We start from the raw sequence: 17,929 nt of genomic DNA on the forward strand, positions 1-17,929 counted from the left end.
ATGATCCATGTGGATAGGCATTTATTTTTCAGCTTCTGTATCTGAAGGCTTTATCAACTTTTAATGAGAAAAGAACTACTGAATTATATTATCAATAACAGAGACTGTAGGTGATAGTAATATTGAATAAGAAAATTTAAATTTTAGGAGAAAATAGACTCTGCCACTAATAAATTCATATAAATATCTGACTGTGTGTGAAGATCTAAAATTAATTTCTCCTGAATTCTATTTTCAAAGCAGATAAATATTTTTTGAAATAGAGATTTATTCCTTTGACAAACTTGCATCTGAGCATCTGATGTCTGCTGGACTCTGTAATGGGGTTGAGGGCAATACAAAAGGGGAGGTCATAGACCCAGCCCTAGAGGAGATCTAGGTCAAGAGGTAGACGCCAAGCATCTAGTTGACCAGAAGTGAAGCTGTGGGGCCATGTTTAATTCTTCAAATCCATATATGCAGAACTTGAAACAAATGTAAAAACTGAACTATTCAGATCACAGACATTTAAGATGGGAAGATATTTAGAGGTTATCTACAGCAGTGTTTGCCAGAGTTTCTTGACCCTTATTGGCAAAAATTAAAATAAAATAGCTTTATTCTCTGCATACAAGCATAGATATTTTTGGCCCACAAGGGTACAAGGGTACTTGTATACTTTAGAGTACCCAAAAATATTAATAAAAGATTATGACATTCTTATACTTTCTTCCACACTTTGGTGGGTTTTTGTTGTATGCCTAGATTTGAAGCATACTAATGCACACCATCTTCTTTCATTCATTGAGAAGAAAACAATAGACCAGGCAAAGAATTTAAATTACACGTGTTATCCAACTAGTTAAGGGTCTGAACCGTGACCAATAGACCTCAGGTCTCCTGATACGCAATGTAGTACATTTTCCTTATTTAATTTACAGCTATACATTGTGATACCGGAACTGGTGAGCAGGAATTTTTCCTGGGATTTTGTCTCATGGAATCCAAGAATAAAGCCACAAACCAGAGGTGTTCAAATAAGGCAGGAGTTTATTGCAAACAAACGCTAGCTCCCTGCTCAGAAGGGAGATTCAAATGCCTTGCCCAGGAAGCATTCTGCTCTTCCCCTTATATCTGCTAAAGCCTAGCTCTTTGTCTATCTGTGCTGCTCTCTGATTGGTTCATGGCCTTTTTGCAATATTTTGTTTTACACTTGCATGAAAAACATCCTTGTTTCAAAACACCCTGTTTTTCTGCCATCCTGTTTTCTGCAAAACACATTTTTGTTTTTTCAGCTAGCTCCACGATGCCTCCTTCTTTCACCCCTTACCCTATCTACCTAATTTTGCTTTAACCCCTTTTATTCCCCTCTCCTATTAGGAAACCCCAACTGCTGTTGGGAACAGGGGTGACAGCCACTCTAGCTGCTTCCTGCTGAATGGGGACGTTGACTGGAAGCAGCAGTCAGGGTTCCATCAGAGGTGGGTGATCTAGGGGTCCACAGAAGAAGGTTGCTTGAATTTTTGGTTCCATCTGTAGGACCATCTGGAGTTTTATAGCCTTGAGAAGAAACAAAACATATTAAGCCAAATTCTATTTAACCATCTCAGTTTCCCTATTTCACTTGTCCTGGCTTACTGACCTGTGTTATTTACATAACTTCCTTTCAACATTTCTCTTTAGAAACATTCTATTACTTTCAGAAATAACCAGCTTTAGAATCCACTTTCTTTTTCCTTCATTCACATTGAATTCCCTACTCTAGACCCGACTCTTCTCATCTTTCAAGACCCAAATGCCTCTGATCCTTCAGGAAAACTCTCCCCATCTCTCTCTCATTTTTCCCAGCTCAAAAGAAATCACTCCCTCTCAGAATTCCTGCTGTCTTGTCACTTACTACCTTCCACCTGCCAGTAGATGTCTTTGTGTACACATTGTCTCTGTTAGGTGACACAGAACTGCCTGAGGTAGAGGACTGGGTTTATTCATCCTTGTGTCTCCATAGCCAAAACTTGTGCTTTGCTCATTGAATGACCTCAATAGATAAATAACATTTGAATGGATAAATAGCAGATACCCAAGCTAACTTGCAAAAATCTGATAATTGTAGTATTACTAAGAATGATCTAAATTTGAATTACCAGGAGTACAGAGCACATTTTCACCAGATTTTCCTTAATGCAGGAATGAATGTGGAAGAAAAGGCAACAAATTATGTTTAAGGGCACAGGATGTACTAGATGCTTTGTATTGCTTCCTCCAGCAACTTGTTAAATAGGAAATATTGTGTTTATCCCTGGAGTGACCTTCTCTAAGTTATTCCTTCTTTTTATGGCCTAGAGACATGGACCATGCTCTTATTTTACATAATGCTACTGACCAATCTTAATTTCTCTTTGGCTACTTATTTTTTCTTTATTTTTTAATTCTACTGTCTTTAGGTCCATTTTTATGTATCTTTTCTAGATTATTGTGATAAATAGTCCATTTATTTCCTTTTTTTCTGATAAAATACATGAAGATTATAAACTTTCCTCTGAATACTCCTTTGCTTTATCCCATTGGTTTTGATAAGGAATCTACTATATACTTATTGTTATTTATTTCTATATAAGCTAAACTTTCAAATTTGATTTCATCTTCAATTTTAATTTTATTTAGAAGAATGTGACTAGAATTCCCTACTGGATATGTTTACATAGCTATACTATTTTACTCATTTCTAATTTTAGAACATTATGATCAATGGCTATGATTTGTTTGTTTTCATTTTTAGAGGGGGGAAGAATTCATTGAACTATTTGGTAGTAAAATATAGCATCCATTTTATTCTTTGTAAGTAATTTCTTTCACATTCTCGTATTGTTGGGAGTAAAAAATAAATAATTTTGCCCTAACCGGTTTGGCTAAATGGATTGAGCGTCAGCCTGCAGACTCAAGGATCCCAGGTTCGATTCTGGTCAAGGGCATGTACCTTGGTTGCAAGCTCCTCCCCAACCCGGGCCCTGGTCTGGGCCTGTGCAGGAGGCAACCAATTGATGTTTCTCTCACATCAATATTTCTGTTTGTCTTTCCCTCTCTCTTACACTCTCTCTAAAAATCAATGAAAAAATATTCTTGGGTGAGGATTAAAAAAATAATAAAATGAAAGAAAGAAAGAAAGAAAGAAAGAAAGAAAGAAAGAAAGAAAGAATTTTAAAATGAAAATCAAAATTTTAAACTCTTCAAATGTCCTTAATAGATAACTGTTCCATTAAACTAAAATTACTTCATAGAATCATATCGACTTTGGAAAATCATAGAAATGAAATATAGAGAATAGAACACAAAATTATAGTTTAAAACATTTTTTATAGTTACCGAAGACATTCATTAGAAAAAAAGTAATAAAAATGTCTTGATCCTCTAGGACTATCTTCTAATTATCCCAAGATCTAACAGAGTAATAATAAAATAAAAGTCTCTTTTTAAGATCATACAAGGTCAAGGCCAAGCCATAGTAAAGGTGAGTTGATAATACCAGAGTGTTGGTCAGAGGTTTGCTTCTCAGAGTGTGATGCCAAGGCCAGCAAGGAGCATGGACATCCATAGTATAAAATGCACAAGTCGGGCCCTATTCCAAACCTCCTGAAGCAGAATCTGCATTTTAACAAGATTCCAGGACTTTGGCGATACATTAACATTGCAGAGGCATTAAGTATAGTTCTGATCTATCTCTTACCTAATGCAGATTCTGGGGCTGCAGTTGAGCTTCCAGGCAAGGTGAAGTGGCTTCTAATGTATGGGGAAAACAGTAGGGTTCACTTAAAATGAAGCACAGCCTGAGAGTGACAAGGACAAGCAACACAGACAGGTGAAGAACAGCAGGAGGGAAAAAAGAAAGAAGAGGGTTTCTCTGAGGAAAGCCGCTTCCGTCACTTGGACACAGACATCAGAATTCTTTATTATTTCACCTGAAAGTTTGTGTCTAAGGGTTTAGAAACATCTTTTTCTATACACTGGAGTCTTCCTGAGTTTATCTTTAAACCTCATAACTTCCTTGAAAAAAATAAGTTTTTATGAATAAAAGGTGTGGTAATAATATTTTTTAATATTAATTTAGAAAGGTTGCCTAAAATTGAAAAAAAATATTTGAAAGTATGTTTATTTTATCTTTACTTTTTGAGAATGTTGGGCTGCCTCTTTTCAAAATGTCTAATGGTTTCATTTGGAACCAATATTATTTCCTTGTCCTGAACTAAAAAATCGACAAACTGAGGTGTTAATCCTAGTAAGTTAATATAATAATGTATAGGAAAATAATAGACCCGAGAAGTTGGAGTACATCTAAACTTCTGCTTTATGAGAAGAATTTTTTTCTACAACAGGTCTGGTGATGATCTTTCAACCCAAATATTTCAAAGGATGGGAATGTCTCACACTTCAGGGCAGACATTCCTTGTGGGGTAGCACTCCCTTTTCAGAACGACCATGCCATTGGGAATTGGAAGACACGTGTCAGAGTCTGGCCGTGCCTCTTGGATAGTTCTAGGCCCAACTTACTCTTATCCCAAGGCTCTTGTTCTAATCCAGTGGCTCCAATTCAGTGGTTCCAATCCAGTGGCTCCAACCCTTTTTAAAAACATTAATTCCAACCAAAGATAGTATAGAAATAAGACAGAGCCCAGCAACAACAGGGAAGGATCTGGGGAGTATTATGCTGAGCGAAATAAGCTAGTCAGAGAAACATAGGTATAACATGATCTCACTCATATGTGGAATCTAATGAACCAAATAAACTGATGATCAAAAATAGACCCAGAATCATAGAAGCATGAACAGACTGTTGAACCTCAGAGGGAAGACAGGGGAAGGTGGATGGGAAGAGATCAACCAATGAACTTATATGCATATATGCATAGCTCGTGGACACAGGCAATGGGTGGCGAGGACCTATGGGGGGAGGGGAAGACAGGAGTGGGCTGGAAGAGGTTATGGGGGGAAAGGAGGACCTAAGTAATACTTTTAACCATATAGATTTTTTAAAAAAGAATAAAAGTGAAAAGAAAAAAAAGACTGAGCCCAGGCCTCTGGAGTTTGGCACCCACCTTGTCCCAGTTACAATAGGAGAATACAGGTTGTATCTTATTTCCAGATGGCAAACCATCAATAGTTTCAGAGAACCACCAAGATTTAAGATGAGAAGGGACCCATAGGAAAGTACTGGAAAAGAGGAACTGTCTGGCTATTGACAGATGAATGCAGGAAATTAGGCATGCAGGTGGTGGAGAGCTAAAAAAGTAAATGAGAGATGCTGAAGCAACACAGAGGTAGTATTTGCAGAAAGCAAGTATGACCCCTGAGACTGGAGGGCAAAGGGGAGAGAATCTAGAGGCTCCTAAGAGGGAACCACTGAGCTGGGACCCAACCTCCAAGGGCACTGCCTGGCCGCTTCGGCTTTCTCGGAGTAGGTCCCAGGAGGCTGATCTGGAAATGCAGAAAAAAAACACACAAACAGAAATTCAGGCCATCAAAATGAAAGGCGAACATGGTGGGTGGTGTGGGTAGGTAGGCTAAATAGCCATCTCAGATGGTGGATAAAGAATAATTGAATTTATTTAAGGAAAGGGATTGGGAGAAGGGATATCAAAAGGGAAGGGCTGCACAGCACCGAGCCAAGGGGTCATTGGGTCAATGATGGCAGCACCCAGGAGCTGGAGTTTCATCTCTATATGCACTCACTAGTGGGAAACTTGTCATCAGTGAGTCTGGAGGCTGAGGTGGGCTTGGAATGTGAATGGAATGCAGGTGTACAATCAGGTGTCTTCAGGACAGTTTCAATTCCTTAAATGGTCTGATTTCTGGTGTCCAGCAAGGTGTGTGTTTTTTTCTGGTCTTTTGTTCCCCTGGTGGGGATGGGGTGGGGACTTCCAAATGGCTGTTATGGATTGTATTGCCCTAAAGTTTTAAAATTAGAGGCTGAACCAGCTACCAAAGCCTTGAAGAAGAGCCATGACTGGGCTGCCTGAAAGAACAGCAGGCGAACAGGAAGAAGCAGGCATCTGTCCCCACCTGTTGCTCCTCTGGGGCTCCTCACCCTCCACCCAAACGCTCAGGTGGAGGAAGGTGTGCCTGCCCAGTCCCAGCCCAGGGTCACAGACCAGATGGTAGCTTAGAAGCTCAGACACTAGTTTGCTAACTGGCCCAAAGGATACTTGGTGCCCCTCCCCTCCTCTGTGCATCCAAGAATTTGAGATACAGAGCATGTAAGTGTTGTCTAGAGCCTCACGTACCCACAGTGCTGGTGCACGCAGGCGCAGACATGTGTCCCTGGTGTTGGTTGTTGTTGTTGTTGTTCTTTTTTTTTTAATAGAAATTCTGTAAAGAGTAAATATAACATTTTATAAGTATTTTTTCCCTTAGAATTTCTGAAGAGAAGCTAAGAAACTGAGATATTACCAAAAATGTATAGAAATAAATACTGCATATATATTTTTTGGCAAAACTTTCTAGTTGCTTTCATTTTTACCTAAAATTTTGAAACAATATTAAAATAAATAAGTAATAAAATATCTAGACACTTGTATTAGGTAAATATGTCTTAGCAATATTTTATCCAAAACCAACCCCCCCAAATAACCAACATATAAATAGAAGCATAAAGTGTACATATAAAAAATATGCTTGGTTCTTTAAAATTCTTTATTGTAGGTTCATTTGAAATGTCAGTGTTCAGCTCACATATTTTTATACTCTTAAGAATCAACACTTAATTTTTGAGTGTTTTTAATTGAAAAGATTCTGCTGCTTAAAATTCCATTCAACCCCCTGACCTGAGGTGAAAAATACTTAATATTTGTGTTTTTCCTAAAGCCTTCCTCTGTGCTCAATTTCTCATAATTAACAGAACGTTTAATCCAAAGTAGAGTGCAGCCCCCACCACTTCTCCATTCCAGCCCAAAGGCAGCACAGAAAATATCAGAGCCTGAGACACATTTGTCCCATGGTAGCTTCTTGTGTATGTGTGGCTTGATGGCATTTAAAGCTGGTATAATAGGGATATACAGGAATCTCTTTCTTGCTTGGCACATAAGGTCATTGGCAAGGGCAGCAAAACCCTGGTAGATTTCTCATGTCAGTGACTCATGGTTTTGGTGTTTTTTTTGTATGTGTGTGTGTCTCATAGTTTTTATACTAAATTATGACATGACAGGAACTGCTTCCGATTCTTCAAAGTACCCAATGGAAAGAAAATGTCAGGGCTAATATGCCAGCATTTAGTGAATGCAGCCAAGCAGTTGTGCTAGCTGAGTAGTCCAGAGTTGATGATGCAGCCTTCTCTTCATGTTTTTCCAAGTGTAACTTTCCTAACTCGTGACCAGGGAATCATTTGTCCTCAGGAAGAATCTACCTCTTAATACTTTAGGTCTTTAGTTTTTTTTTCTTTAGTTTTGATGTTGCCAGGCCAGTGTTTAAATGCAAGCCGCGATGTTTACCCAATTTCATTATCATAGTAGTTATTAGCTGTGTTAACTCTACTGCCACCAAAGGGCCTTTCATCTTCTTCTAGCTGGAATAGGCCTACCCTTTGACATAGATGAGAAAGAAAATTGGTTTTAACTGGTGTGTTTTTGAATTTCAGGAATAGTTGCTGTTCTCTTCTGTGGAGTCACACAGGCACATTATACCTACAATAATCTGTCATTGGATTCCAAAATGAGGACTAAACAGGTAAAAGGAAAAACTCCCTCCCTGCCTTATGTCCTTTCTCAATGTAACGGTTACACAGCAATGCTGGCAGTGCACTCGGAGTTTCATTAGCAAAGGAAGCTCCAGGCTTCATTAAAGTTTGGATATTTATTATTTTTTCCCCTCCAGGATAACCATTAATAGTTCTCTTGGTAAGCAAAAATCTATAATAATAAAAGTGGAATATGCTAATTAGACTGGACAGCCGAACGACCTTCTGGATGTCATTCCGGAAGTCCTTCCGGATGAAGCTGTGGCAGTGGGGGCTGAGGCAGAGGTGGTTAGGGGCAAAAAGACAGGCAGGAGAGCAGTTAGGGGCAATCAGGCAGGCAGGCAGAGGTGTTAGGGGTGACAGGCAGGCATGCAGAGTAGTTAGGGGCTATCAGGCAGGCATGCAGAGTAGTTAGGGGCTATCAGGCAGGCAGGCAGAGTGCTTAGGGGCTATCAAGTAGGCAGGCAGGCGAGTGGTTAGGAGCTAGCAGTCCCATATTGCAAGAGGGATGTCAGATAAGGGATTTCCAACTGCCAGTTTAGGCCCGATCCCATGGGAATCCCTGCAGGATCGGGCCTAAACCAGCAGCCAGGCATCCCCTGAGGGGTCCCGGATTGTGAGAGGGTGCATGCTGGGCTAAGGCCCCCCCTGCACAAATTTTGTGCACCTCTAGTATAGTTATAATAGTATCTCCCTCCTGAGAAATGTGGGCCATAGACTGTCAGACTTGAAGATGAAAGGCCAACAGATGCTAATAATTTACAGTCACTTACATCTAAAAGCATTATAAAGCATGTGAGATTGGGTAGAGAGAAGGAAACGAAGAAGAATAAGGAAGCCATGTTTGCTCCTTAATTAGGTGCTTTTGCTTCTAAATAAACTGAATTGCCAGTTGTCACACAAAAGAATGTACCTCTCGTATGCCAAGAACATGTCTGCTTGGATATTTGCACATGAGCATGCACAAATCCCTTCCACAAACTGCTGCACAGCCCCTCTGTGCCAAGCACTGTGCTAGGTACTAGGAATAAAAAGACAGATAGCATCTGACCCTGCCTGTAAGAGGTTCATTATCAAGTCTGTTGGTAAAGATTAAGATGTGTAGTGAACTGTGATAGAAATATCTCCATAGAGTGTTTGGGGAGCATTCAATAGAGCATCCTCCAGTTACTAGGATTGGGAAGGGGAGAAGAAGGTTTCCAGAAATGATGCCCAATCTGGAGCTTGAAATACAAATAGAAGTTAATCAGGTAATTACGTGGAGCATTGGAAAGTAGCAGAAAAGGCATTTGAGTCCCAAGTTATAGATGAACAAGAGCCTAAGGCAGTTGTTTGAAGCACTGTAAAAGTTCTGTGTGGCCAGAGAATGGGGTAAGGCTGAAGCTACTGGGATCCAGTGATAGATGAAACCAAAGATATAGCCAGAGACCAGCTTATGAAAGAATGTCCAGTGAAATATTACTAAGCAATAAAAAATAAAAATAAAATCTTGCCATTTGTAACAACATGGATGGACCTGGAGGTTAATATACTAAGTGAAGAAAGTCAGACAGAGAAAGGCAAATAGCACATGATTTCACTCATATTTGAAATTTTAAAAAATTAAACAAATAAACAAAACAAAAATAGACAATAGAAACAGAGATTGAACTGATGGTTGCCAAGGGAGTTTGGGGGGTGGGGGGAAGAGAAGGTGAAGGAAAATGTGGTAAATAACATTGTGATAACTTTGCATGGCGAGAGATGGTTACTAGGCTTAGTGTGTTGGTCACAACATAATGTATACCAGTGGTTCCCAAACTTATTTGGCCTACTGCCCCCTTTCCAGAAAAAATATTACTCAGCGCCCCCTGGAAATTAATTTTTTTTAAATTTTAATAGCAATTAAACAGAAAGATATATGTATTAATGTTTCTACCTTTTTCGTAAAATATAGTAAAGAAAGGTGTAAATTAGAAACATTGAAGTTTGAAATTATGAAACTATTTATTGAACTCAGAATAGAAAGGTAATACAAAAAAAGTTAAAACAAATGCACCTGTGGCCATCACCGCCCCCCTGGATCGCTGCAGCGCCCACCAGGGGGCGGTAGCGCCCACTTTGCGAATCACTGAATTAGATCAATCAAAGTTAATGAGTAAACTTTCTGAATTGCTTAATACGTCCCAGATATGAGTATCAAGGCTTTAGCAAGGCAGGTGAAAACATTTCCATGAGCAAGAAGCAATTGAGGCCTTCCTCTATGAAATAAATTCTTGGTAATTCCTGTGGGAAACTTCCCTTTATCCTAACATCTTTCCTCTTCTTTTGCCTTGCCTTGTTCTCAGTGTTTTTAAAAAACACCAAATATAGCTTTATACAAATAGCTAGTAAGTGGAGTTGGGGAGAAAGCAATCACATAACCCCTCTATTGCAGCCTTGTAAATAAAACATAAGTTATATTACAAAGCCCCAGAGAAACATCACATGTTCCTTCTTCCTGGCGTAACTTGCACAGTCATTAAATGTGATTAAAATCTTGGGGACTGGACACAGTCATGTCTATTTCGGTACCACTGGCTTGATCTACCCCTGCGGCTTGAGGGGAATCACCCTCTTTGTGTAAATATTTGCTTTGTTGGAGATTCTTAAGCAGAAATTAACAGTATACATGCTTCAGGAGGGGTATCAGCCATGATAAACAATTCCTAGGCAATGTTTAGACTGGCCAAAAGTCATCCTAAGAATTGTGCACAAGGTTAGGACAAGACATTTGGCATCTATAAGCTAGAACTGCCTATAAAACAAATAGCAAAGTAGAGATCTGTCCATTAACCAGTTAATATAATTAATGTGTTGTGTCAGTGTAGGTGGATAACAAATTAATGACTAGACAAGAACCAAGTATCCACCTCGTTCTATGTGGTATATGTAGATCTGGTTAATGAATCATGAATGTTGGAACTCTTTACCAGCAGTTACAGAACACATTTGGATCTCCTAAAAATTCACTTCAATCTTTTGTTTGAAGTCATGTGTCAATATTCTGAACCCCTGTGACATCAACTACTACAACCGCTAAGCTATTAAAGAGCTGAAACTAATCAGGTAGAATTGGCAACAAAGGAAGTTTCAACACAACAGTCTGACTACCTTAACACTGCTAACCCATCCTTATAGAACAAACATTTGCTCTTAGCTTCTCTATGCTAAGTTTTGTGGGATCATGTAATCTAAATTTTTTTTTGCAAGTAAGGTATGTCCTCAAGAGGATGAGAGAACAGAGACCATGGAAAATAATCTGCCTATCTAAGGTTTGAGGATAGGATGGCTCCAGGATGACAATAATATTTGGACTCTTTTTCCTAAGTCAAAATATAGCCAACAGAATGTGTCTCTGTCCTTTATCCCACTTTATCTAAAATGTATGTAGGGTGTGTGTGTTGGGAGTCATGATAAAATTAGGCTCCTGATTCCTTTAAAAAGAATGAATTGAATGAACTCTCTTAACAAATTTTTATCCAGGTATTGTTAAAATAAAAATAAAGTAAAAATAGATTCAGAATTTAAAAAACATTAGTGACTCAAGTCATTTCCAGTGTTTAAATCAGGACTAATCACACAACTCTCAGTGCTAGCCCAAGTCCCTTCCACCTATTCTCCTCTCTGCCAATAGCCAGTTTTTGAGTCTATTTCAGGAAAGAGTCCAGAGCACGTTAGAAATCAAAATTAAACTTAAAATACTTCCTGAAGCATTACCAGAAATCATGTTTCAAATTTCTAAATGACTTGCATTGTTCTGTGTTCCCAGGCTGTGCCCATAACCACAGAGATAAATGGGCATTGGGACAACCACGTGAAGGATCAAGCTGCAACATGAAATAAGTGTACTGTTCAGCATGAGTCATTTGCAAATAGAAGAGAAGAATGGCTAGAAGAGATGATGGGACCTGACAACAATATTTCAAGGGTCACGGATCCAGGTCCCAGACCACAGACAGCCTCAAGCACTGCCCCCCGCCTGGCAGGGTCACAGATCCGGGTCCCAGGACAGCGGACAGCCTCAAGCACTGCCCCCCACTCAGCAGGGTCACGGATCTGGGTCCAGGGACCGCGGACAGCCTCCCGCGGTGCCCCCCGCCTGGCAGGGTCACAGATCCAGGTCCTGGGACCGCGGACAGCCTCAAGCACTGCCGCCCCGCCTGGCAGAGTCACAGATCCGGGTCCCGGGACAGCGGACAGCCTCAAGCACTGCCCCCCACTCAGCAGGGTCACGGATCTGGGTCCAGGGACCGCGGACAGCCTCCCGCGGTGCCCCCCGCCTGGCAGGGTCACAGATCCAGGTCCTGGGACCGCGGACAGCCTCAAGCACTGCCGCCCCGCCTGGCAGAGTCACAGATCCGGGTCCCGGGACAGCGGACAGCCTCAAGCACTGCCCTCTGCCCGGCAGGATCACAGATCCGGGTCCCGGACTGCAGACAGCCTCAAGCACTGCCCCCCCGCCTGGCAGGATCACAGATCCGGGTCCTGGGACCGCGGACAGCCTCCCGCGTTGCCCCCCGCCCGGCAGGGTCACAGATCCGGGTCCCGGGACCACGGACAGCCTTGCCCATTGCCGCCTGCCTTCAGTATGCTTCAGGGTGGGGGTCCCCACTGGGGTGCCTGGCCAGCCTGGATGAGGGGATGATGGCTGTTTGCAGCTGGTCACACCCCCTTCAGGGTGGGGGTCCCCACTGGGGTGCCTGGCCAGCCTGGATGAAGGGATGATGGCTGTTTGCAGCTGGTCACACACCCTTCAGGGTGGGGGTCCCCACTGGGGTGCCTGGCCAGCCTGGATGAGGGGATGATGGCTGTTTGCAGCTGGTCACACACCCTTCAGGGTGGGGGTCCCCACTGGGGTGCCTGGCCAGCCTGGATGAGGGGATGATTGGTTGGCAGTTAATTTGCATATCGCCCTGATTAGCCAATGAGAAGGGTAGCGGAGGTACGGCTAATTACCATGTTTCTCTATTATTAGATAGGCTATCTGAAAGTAATATAATATTGTCAACTTTAATTTTAAAAAAGAAAAGAAAGAAAAGACTTTCATACCTTGTGAAGGAGGTTAGACTTCACCCTAAAGATAATGGGGAGTGGCATAAACAGAAATTCATCATCTCACAGTTTTAGAGCTGAAGTCTGAGATCAAGTTGTTGGTAGAATTTGTTCCTTCTGAGGCCTGTAAGGGAGAATCATTCTATTCCTCTCTCTTAGCTGCTGGTGGTTTTCTGGTAATCTTCAATGTTCTATGTCTTATAGACACATCATCCTGATCTGCCTTTACACTTACATGGCATTCTCCCTGAAAGCATGTCTGTCTCCAGATTCCCCCTTTTTAAAAAAATATTGCCCAGCTTGGTGTGGCTCAGCAGTTAAGCATCAACCCAGTAACCAAGAGGTCACTAGTTCAATTCATGGTCAGGGAATATGTCCTGGTTGCGGGCTTGTTTCCCAGTGAGGGACATGCAGGAGGCAGCCAATCAATAATTTTCTCTAATCATTGATGTTTCTGTCTTTCCCTCCCTCTCCCTTCCTCTCTGAAATCAAGAAGAATATTTTTAAAAATACTAAGGAGAGAGAGAGAGAGAAACAGTGATTTGTTGCCCTGACTGGGGATCAAACCCATAACCTTGATGTATTGGGAGGATGCTCTAATTAACTGAACTATTGACTCAGGTCAAATTTTCCTTTTTTATAAGGACTAGAGTCCCAGTGCACAAAAATTTGTGCACTCGGACAGGCCCGGGGGGGGGGGGGTTCCTCAGCCCGGCCTGTGCCCTCTCACACCTGGGACCCCTCAGGAGATGTCCACCTGCTGGCTTAGGCCCACTCCCTGAGGGTTCGGGCCTAAGCTGGTAGTCAGACATCCCTCTGGCAGCACGGGAGACCTCAGGGGATGTCCACTTGCCAGCAGGGAGCAGGCCTAAGCTGCAGTCAGACATCCTTAGCGCTGCTGAGGAGGCAGGAGAGGCCCCTGCCACCACTGCTGTGCTGGAAGCCTGGCTTATGGCTGAGCAGAGCTCCCCTGTGGGAGCACACTGACCACCAGGGGGCATCTCCTGCATTAAGCATCTGCCCCCTGGTGGTCAGTGTGTGTCATAGTGACCAGTCATTCCCAGTCATTCTGCTGTTAGGGTCAATTTGACTATTACCCTTTTATTATATAGGATAGAGGCCTGGTGTACGGGTCGGGGCCAGCTGGTTTGCTCTGAAGGGTGTCCCGGATCAGGGTGGGGTGCCTGGCCAGCCTTGGTGAGGGGCTGAGGGCTGTTTTCAGGCTGGCCACACCCCCTTCAGGGTGGGGGTCCCCACTGGGGTGCCTGGCCAGCCTGGTTGAGGGGCTGATGGCTGTTTGCAGGCTGGTCAAGGCCCCTGGCGACCCAAGCTCCCAGCCTGTCCTTTCTTTCTTTCTTTTTTTTATTTTTCCAGCAGGTATCTAGGATTTATTTATCTTCTATAATTGAAACTTTGTAGCCTTGAGCGGAGCTCAGCGCTGGCCAGGGCAGGCGGGAAGCTTGGCTTCCTCCATTGCCAGGGGCAACCAAAGCCTCCTGCTCGCTCCAGCTCTGTGGCCGCCGCCATCTTTGTGACGGAGTGAGGGAGTGACGGAGTGAGGGAGTGACAGAGTGATGGTTAATTTGCATATCACTCTTTTATTAGATAGGATATCATTCATATTAGATTAGGCGTCTACCCTACTCCAGTATGACATCATTTTTACTCAACTAATTGCATTTTACATTTTCAATGACCCTGTTTTCATGTAAGGTCACATTCTGAAGCATTGTTGGTTAGGACTTCAACATATGAATTTGGAGGGCGAGGGGGAGACACACCATTCAGCCCAATAGCAGGAAGTCATTAAAGTATCTTAGGCAAAGTAATTTTAGGATAATTGGATTTCCATTTTAGAAATATCACTCTGGCAGACAAGAGGAGCATGAATCAAATGGCATTTGTATCAGTGAGCTTTTGCTGTGTCACAAACAGCAATACAACCCCAGTGGCATCCAACAATAAACATTTATTTTTCAGACATCTGCACACTTCAAATCTTTTGAGGTGGATTTAGCTGGGTGGCTCTGTTTGTCTCAACTTGGCTTGTGTCTGTAGATTTTACAGGGCTCTATTCTAGGGTAGGCTTGGCTAGAGCACCACACCACAGCCAGTGCCATGTGTCTGTCATTCTTCTCTTGGCAGAAGAGCAAGCCCCAATGTTCCAGTCCATCCCAAGCCTCTGCTTGTGTCCCTTTTCCTAAACATCTTATTGGCCAAAGAAAATCACATGGCTGAGCCCAAGGTCAAGAGGCTGAGGAAGGTTACAGGCCCACACTGCAAAGTTATATGGTAAGAAGCATGGAGATAGGGAATGATAAAGAGTTGGACCAAATGATTGCAATCTATCCCATAATGCAAATGAAGATTGAGAAGATTATATAATAAGTCCAATGACGCTGAAGATATCTAGTATGATTTTGGGGTAGTAGGAGTGGACAAAGCCAAAGTGACATCTAAGCAAAACTTGTAATTGACTAGAAATTCCTAAATAGTAGTTTTCAAAGATAATTGAAAAGCTCTTTTTGTCATATCTCAAGCTCAGCTGGACCTGACCCTACCGCCCACCTACCCAGAAATTCTTCAAATTCACCCTACACTTCTGCCCATCAGGGGAACCACAAAGATGTGACTTCACAAATTTTAAGTACCTCTCCTTAAAAATAAAAGTGAACAAAAAAACTGATACTAATACCTAAAACCCTCCAATCTATAGTCATCTAGGATCTTTAAATTATGGAGACTCAGTATTCTTTAGGGTTTAAAGGGAAATAAATGTGTTGGGCTGTTCTTCCTGACTTTGTCTGGTTCTCTGAGTTCTTGCATTCTGGAAAGTTGAACTCTGTGTAGGGATCTGCAGTTTTAAGTCATGCTATCTAGACTTTTCAGCAGAACTCCAAAAATAATTCATCTCCTGCTGAGACAGCAGCCCAGCACCATGGAAGACAAAGCCCAAATCAGTGCCCGACAGCCCTCTGCTATCTTCTGAATGATTTGACCATCGCTCCCTGCATGACTGCCAGCCTGCATTCTTACAGCACTCTCCTTTCATGAAGGTTTTTTTTTTTTTACCAGATTGCTTTTTAGCATCCAGATAATTGCATCCCTCCATCTTTGTCGCTCCCTGATGACTGCCAGCCTGCATTCTTACAGCACTCTCCTTTCATGAAGGTTTTTTTTTTTTTTACCAGATTGCTTTTTAGCATCCAGATAATTGCATCCCTCCATCTTTGTTCCCCCCATTAACTTCTTTCCTAGGTGCCTGGTTCATAGGAGGGGCCTAATGAATTCTAATTCCGTTCCCTTCTCATACCTTTCCTCACTTTTTTCTTTAGGGTCTGTCATTTTCTACTTACTTTTTCTCATAATGTATGCATATGTTATATGCATATTTATCCATCTATGCACATATGTGCATGCATACACACATTTCCCACTCCAGTATGCAGAGTCTGAGGTCACGACTTTGAAGGAAATGAGATCTAGCCTTTTAATTAACTTCACAGATAAGAGGTCCATGGCCACACCTGCAGCAGTGTAGCAAGCAAAGTTCAAACTGCATGTGGGAGTCAATTATAAATTGTAAAGACTAGCTGAGGCAAGTATTGTATAAATCACACTGATTCCACTGTGAAATGGAAAAGATTTGGAAAGTTTTATATGATGACACATAGTTATTGAACAGTATCTTCCTCTGCATCTCCGCACATTTTCACTGCCGATGGGAGAATTAGCATATACAGCCTCTGAGTCTCTGTCCCCAGGAACTGGTCAATGGGAGTAAAGAAAGTCAATGAATGAAGGCCAGTGGAAAATACATAAAAATCAACTTTGTATTATAAAATGCAAAGGCAAATGATTTACAAAGACATTTTATTCATGGACTCTGTACCAGCTAATCCAATAGCTCCAACTGAATACAGACTTTTGAATGTGTGTCCTTTATAGCTTCAAAAAATAGAGCGCTCCTTCCAAATTGCATTACACTTTAAATATGTCTTTAAATTAATAATGATCTAGATGTAGGTGAATTTATTTCACTCCAACTTGTGAAAAACCATGTAGCATGACTCTGTGTGAGGCACAAAGCAGTATGATAGGGACACTCTGGTGCTGGACCAACCACGAGGATTTCACTTTGATAGTGAAGCATTCCATTAAAGTGTATATGAACAGGCATGGCAGCCCCTCTCCCTGGACTTGGATTGATCCTCTCGCTTTAGGATATGCACATCTAACCTTAGAGATGGGAAAATCCTGCAAGCCCTAACTCGCCCTAGAAACTAAGAGCTGCTAGAGATTATGGGATGGACATCAGCACACCGTTGTCAGAGAGCCTCGAATTCACAAGATTCCATACAGAGTCTATAATCCCACACACACCAGTGCCCGCCTGCCTCCCAAGCCCTTAGTGACTCATGCCATCACCCCTAGCAGGTCTGGGGGCTGGTTATCTGGGCAAAACTTCAGGGTGTTTCTACAGTCTTTACCTTGCCTGAGGTTGACTTGCAAAGCCATTTACTTCTATATGATCCCTTTTAACTAGAGTTTATCCTTCCTTCCTTCAGTTACCTCCTAAACATTAGTTCCAATGAGTAATCATGGACATATAATATTAATTTAAATAGTTACCATTTATTATGCATTAGCATTTATGAAGTACTTATCTTACTTTCTATTTACTTTTCTACCTAAGAGGTAGCTCTTCTTAACTGTAATCATTCAGCTAATCTATGTTAGAGCCTGCTCTATGCCAGCCAGTGTTCAAGGTGCTGGGTTAGAAAAGCAACAAAAACCTATTTCTGGTGAAGGAGCTTTATTATAATCAAAATAAATAAGCTAAATATATAGCTTATGGTGAGTCATAAGATCAATAATAAACCAGATATGGAAGCTAGGTGTGTATACTTGGGAAGGCAAGGTTGCAATTTTAGATAGGATGGTTGGGGAAGGACTTAGTAAGAAGGTGATACTTGAAAGAAGTGAAATATGTTTGGGGCATAGCTGTTCAGAAATTGGGAATCTATACTAATAAAAGAGTAATATGCTAATTAGACCGGGAGACCTTCTGGATGTCCTTCCAGACAAAGCCATGGTGGTGGGGCCGAGGCAGAGGCAGTTAGGGGTGATCAGGATGATGGGGGGCAGTTGGGGATG

General features: G+C 41.9%; 1 protein-coding gene across 1 annotated transcript in view; it reads left to right on the forward strand.

The window, feature by feature from the left end:
• The window catches only part of LOC106723591 (sodium/hydrogen exchanger 9-like), a 132,706-nt gene that overhangs the window by 9,395 nt on the left and 105,382 nt on the right, over positions 1 to 17,929 (forward strand). Inside the window, exon 2 of the mRNA XM_014539252.1 lies at positions 7,601 to 7,689. Within this exon, the coding sequence (XP_014394738.1) occupies positions 7,675 to 7,689 (15 nt within the window). The 5' untranslated portion in view covers positions 7,601 to 7,674. The remainder of the gene's footprint in view (positions 1 to 7,600; positions 7,690 to 17,929) is intronic.

The sequence above is a fragment of the Myotis brandtii genome, unplaced genomic scaffold (genome assembly GCF_000412655.1).
Source record: "Myotis brandtii unplaced genomic scaffold, ASM41265v1 scaffold210, whole genome shotgun sequence".
Classification (NCBI taxonomy): Eukaryota; Metazoa; Chordata; class Mammalia; order Chiroptera; family Vespertilionidae; genus Myotis; species Myotis brandtii.